Source organism: Crocuta crocuta, unplaced genomic scaffold (genome assembly GCF_008692635.1).
Source record: "Crocuta crocuta isolate KB4526 unplaced genomic scaffold, BGI_CrCroc_1.0 scaffold149, whole genome shotgun sequence".
NCBI lineage: Eukaryota > Metazoa > Chordata > Mammalia > Carnivora > Hyaenidae > Crocuta > Crocuta crocuta.
Window position 1 is genome coordinate 4,028,141 of NW_027551561.1, and position 5,045 is coordinate 4,033,185.

At 60.2% G+C, this 5,045-nt stretch overlaps 1 protein-coding gene across 1 annotated transcript in view; it reads left to right on the forward strand.

The window, feature by feature from the left end:
- The window catches only part of CORO6 (coronin 6), an 8,687-nt gene that overhangs the window by 229 nt on the left and 3,413 nt on the right, over nt 1–5,045 (forward strand). The window contains exons 2-6 of the mRNA XM_077749836.1: nt 1,057–1,317; nt 2,716–2,838; nt 3,305–3,434; nt 3,526–3,707; nt 4,524–4,643. Coding sequence (XP_077605962.1) covers nt 1,120–1,317; nt 2,716–2,838; nt 3,305–3,434; nt 3,526–3,707; nt 4,524–4,643 — 753 coding nt within the window. The 5' untranslated portion in view covers nt 1,057–1,119. The remainder of the gene's footprint in view (nt 1–1,056; nt 1,318–2,715; nt 2,839–3,304; nt 3,435–3,525; nt 3,708–4,523; nt 4,644–5,045) is intronic.

The following is a 5,045-nucleotide window of genomic DNA, read 5'->3' on the forward strand; positions in this document are numbered from 1 at the left end:
CGGGATCTCCGGAGGGGCAGAGGTCTGCGCCCCCTCCCCCGCGCCGCCAAATTCGGTCCCGGGCGGGGCGGACTTGGTGTCTATATTTGGCCGGACAGCAGCCCGCGCGCCTGCAGGGCACCGACACCTCGTCTCCCAAGAACGCAGTGCCGGGGCAGGAGGCCGGAGGAGGGTGCGGGGAGGCCGGGCCTCAGGCCTGGGGCCGCAGAAGCGGCGTGAAGGGCACGGAGCAGCCCGGGGCTGGGGAGGGGCAGGAGTCCGTGGCTGGGGCTTTGGAAGAGCTTGGGTGAGTCCCCGGGGGAAGAGCATAGCACAGACCCTGTCTGGAGAAAAGGATCTTCACCCTCCCCACTCCTGCAAATCTGGCCGTAGCCCGGGGGGTTTGAGGACCCCACCCCAGCAGAGCTGAGTAGGAGAGAGGACCCATGGGAGAAGCGGGACCAAAGTATGGCAGGCGAAACCCAGACCATAGTTAGGACCTCTTGGAGAAGCTAGTGAAGAGAAGCATGGAAAGAGGAGAGATCCACCTTACAGTGTGTCCCCCAACAGGATGGGAGGAAACTGACGAAAACAGTAGCAGGAAAGACTCAGGTTAGCTGACAGGAGGAACTTCTCCTTGGCAAAATTTTAGAAAAAGACAAAAGCCCATCTGCCTGAACTGTGTTAGAGATGCAGGTTTGGGGGCCTTGGGGGACTACAGTCTTAGCCCCATGGTTGGCCTTGAGCCAAGATCCCACAACCAAGGCTGCTGGGAGATAAACCACTTCCTGAAGAGATGCTCATCCAAGGCTGGCAGCCTGGCGTGGATGTTCCTCCCCAAACCACTTCAACTTCCAGGAAGCTTTCAGGCCCAAACCCCACTGTCCCCTGCCTGGGTCTCAGGGAAGTCAGGCCCCAAATCCTAGCCTCTCGAATTAAGCAGCATTTTATAGGTGTCAAAGGCCTCTCCCGTACTTTAATCACCTGGAAGAAAGCTCCCTGCTTCTAGGGCCTGCCTTGAGGCCAGATAACCCTTCTCACTTGCCTCCCTCTCCCTACTCTTCCTCCCTCCCACAGCTCGCAGCACTAAGGACCAAAGGCATTTCTGGGCACTGAGATCCTCCATTTCTACCCACAGCCATGAGCCGGCGTGTGGTTCGGCAGAGCAAGTTCCGCCATGTGTTTGGGCAGGCGGCAAAGGCCGACCAGTCTTACGAGGATATCCGTGTGTCCAAGGTCACGTGGGACAGCTCCTTCTGTGCCGTCAACCCCAAATTCCTGGCCATTATTGTGGAGGCTGGAGGTGGAGGTGCCTTCATTGTCCTGCCTCTGGCCAAGGTGAGGGATGAAGGGAGGAAAGCAGGGGGGAAGACGCTGGCTGTGGCCCCTGGGGACCCCTCCTTCAGTCAGGAGGGCGGTTTGTATCCACTGGCTGCTCCCTGTTCCCCAAGCCCTTGGGGACCAGCTGGGAGGCTCCCTCACCCTTCGCAGAGCAGCAGCACCACAGCGCCCTGCACCCACTCAGAGCCCATCCCTCTCTCCACGCGGCACCCTGTTGCCAGCAGGGACCAGAAGGGTGTTATGAAGATAGTTGGGAAGCAGTGGAGCCAGGGCCTGGCCCAGATTCTGTTCCCATTTCTCCTAATGCCACGCCCCCTCATGTTTTGGGTGTGGGATCTTTCTCCCCAGAGCAGGATGATCATTGGATTAAATCATACCCCAGAGTGGCACACTGAGGACAGAGTCGAGCTCTTTCCAAAGAGTCCCTGGCCACCTCCCCACTGTGGTTCTTACAGTGAGACAGAATGAGAATGAAGGGCAGGGGGACATGACGCCTAAGGCCAGAACCCTCCCTACCCCAGGGATGGAGGCCAGGCAATGACTGCCACCACCTTTGCGGAGTAGCCTCAAGCCTCTTGGAAATCTCCATCCCCCAGGGATGGCCACCCCAAGTCATGACCTTGACCTGGATCTGGCCCCTACACCTTGTTAAGGGAGGCTCCACAGGTGGCAGGGTCAGAAAGAGGCCTGACAATAGCCAGTGACTCACTCGGGGACAATGCAGACACCATCCAAGGACACCATCCCCAGGGCTCAAATTTCAAGCTGGAGCCACCTCCTCACCCAGTACAACTGCCATTCCAATGCTACACTGCCACCCCTCTCCTCTACTGCCTGGTCTGGACTGATGCCAGCCCCTGCAAAGGCCTCAGAGCCCCCATAAAAAGCCCAAAAGGAACCAGAAGTAGATGAGCACCAGCTCGGGCACTAGGCATGACTGCTGCTCGTGGTTCCAAGGTCAAACCAGTGACAAGGGGGAGACCCGCCAAGGGTGGCAAGGAAAGAGCCGCTGTGTTCCATATTACCTCACCTTGACCTCTTCTACTAGGGGCTTCCTGTAGACATTCTAACTGGGAGAACAAACCCAAGAACAGCCTCCTCCAAGCAGGTATTTTTGCAAGAGCTCTGGACTGAGAGTTCAAGTATTGGCTCAACCAGTATCTTGCTCTGTGTCTTTGGCTAAGTCATTACCTCTCTGTGTCTGATTTCCCGATATTGATGACTTCAACTGCCTTCAGTGAAGTACAGGAAGTAGTTGGATGGGGTTGAAGGTGCAGAAAGGGGTTCACAAAGAGAAAATAGGTGATAGAGTACTGAGATGTAAACAGGTCCACTGCCTGTCCCAAAAAAGCACACAGAAAAGTGACCCTATAGCTCCCTCTCTGACCCCTCCAGACAGGACGAGTGGATAAGAACTACCCACTGGTCACTGGGCACACTGCTCCAGTGCTGGACATCGACTGGTGCCCACATAATGACAACGTCATTGCCAGTGCCTCAGACGACACCACGGTCATGGTAGGAGCCAAGTGGATGCTCGGGGCACTTGGGCAGGGGAAGGGGGGAGGGCTGCCTCACCTGTGCTAGGGAAGGTGGTAAAAGAGGTGCTAGGTCCCAGGGCGCTACCCTGCCCAGCTCCCAGGCTATATTTAGCCACATGCCCACCGGCTCCCAGAATGCACTTCTTAGGACTAATTATAGCCATGGCCAACTTGAGGCCTGAAGAGCAAGGGGGCAGTGCTCTGAAGTCGCCCTGCTGGGGTGTATACAGAGGTCTCCGGAGAGCTGGCAGTGCCCCCTCCTGGCTCCCAGCTGCTTCTGCCTGGGGCAGGCACCATTACATCTTGCCCTGCATTTGACCTTTACCACTCAAGAGAGCCTGTAGGGTTGGGGGTGGGGAGAGGGCGGTGCGGACTAAGGGAGGAACAGAGGGACAAGGCAGGCCCCTCATCCCACTCACCCTATGCCTTTTCCTCCCCACCAGGTGTGGCAGATTCCAGACTATACCCCTATGCGCAACATTACAGAACCCATCATTACACTCGAGGGCCACTCCAAACGGGTGGGCATCCTCTGCTGGCACCCCACAGCTCGGAATGTTCTGCTCAGTGCAGGTCTGGGAGCCTGGGCAGGGGTCCCTACTGTAGACTGTAGGGAGCAGGCAAAGGCAGGACCCAAGTAATGGTGACTGGCTGCTCTGGGCAGGTGGTGACAATGTGATCATCATCTGGAATGTGGGCACTGGGGAGGTGCTCCTGAGTCTAGACGACATGCACCCAGACGTCATCCACAGCGTGTGCTGGAACAGCAATGGTAGCCTGCTAGCCACCACCTGCAAGGACAAGACCCTGCGCATCATCGACCCCCGCAAGGGCCAGGTGGTGGCGGTGAGTGCTTCGCATGGCCACCCCCCAGCCCCAACCCCGGGGACCAGCTATCAGGCCCCTGTACCCTTAATCCTCTGAGCCCCTGGTCCCAGCTCTCGCCTCCCCAACCCCAACCCGAGGCCGCCCTCCTCCCAGTGTCTGCAACCACAGTTCCCAGCCCTAAGTAAGCCCACAGTCCACCATTTCCTGCCCCACTCCTGTTCCCTCCGCCGCCCTGCATCGCGGAAGCTCAGAGCAGTGCTCTTGCAGTTGTAACTGAGCGGGCGAGAAGCTGCCAACTCTACCCTTCCACCAGAACCTGCATGAAACCTCCCGGACCCCTCTCCTCTCGGCCGGCACCCCAGCGCCATCTTCCAGGGTCTGGAGCCCGACGCGGGCTCTTTGGCAGGCCCCTTTCTGCCCTAGTCAACCCGCTGGGCGGCGGCGAGAGAGGGGACAACCCTCGCGCCTCGTTAGTCCCAGCTCGGTACCCTGGCAGGGCGGCGGCACCTGCCTCACCAGCCTCAGTTTTACGCGGGGTGCGGGTGCGCGGGGCACGTGCATGTCTGTGCCANGATGAGTGAGCGGCAACTCGCGCTCTGGGACCCGGTAGGCCAGGCCGCGCTGGGCGCACGCGCTCGCTCCTTCGCTGGGCCGGCCAGGAGCGCCCTCCCAGGCCGCGGCCGGTGCCCGAGAAGGCGGAAGCGGAGCGGGGAGCTCCTGTCTGGGAAAAGCCTCGCTGGGAACNATCAGCAAGCTGGTTGGTTGCTCGGCCCTCCAGGCTCCCCAGAGCAGGCAGCTGGGTGACGCCTCTCCCTGTCTCCCCCCTTCCCCCAGGAGAGGTTTGCGGCCCACGAGGGAATGAGGCCCATGCGGGCCGTCTTCACGCGCCAGGGTCATATCTTCACCACGGGCTTCACCCGCATGAGCCAGCGAGAGCTGGGCCTGTGGGACCCGGTAACGCAGCTGGAAGCTTGGGGTGTGTGCCCCGGGGACTGGCATCACGGGAGAGGGGCCAGGCGCCCCCCAACCGCAGGGCATGCCCACCTGGACTGGGCTGGAGGCTGCTGCCCCCTTTGCAGCGCCTGCCATCCCCACACCCACCCCTCTGTCCAGTTTTGCTGCGTCGCCTGGAGGAGCCCACGCTGGCACCCCCACCTGGTGATGCCGAGTCCCTGGGGGTGGTTTGCGGTGACTGCATGCGGCGGCGCAGGGGGTGTATGTACGGGGGACTGGGAGTGACGGGTCCAAGGGTGGGGCCTGCGGCTCTGTTGCCAGAGCTGCCTCGGGAATGCTTGGGGTTTGGAGCAGGAAGGAAGCTTAAAGGGGCTTCAGGGGATCCAGAAGTGGCACATGGCG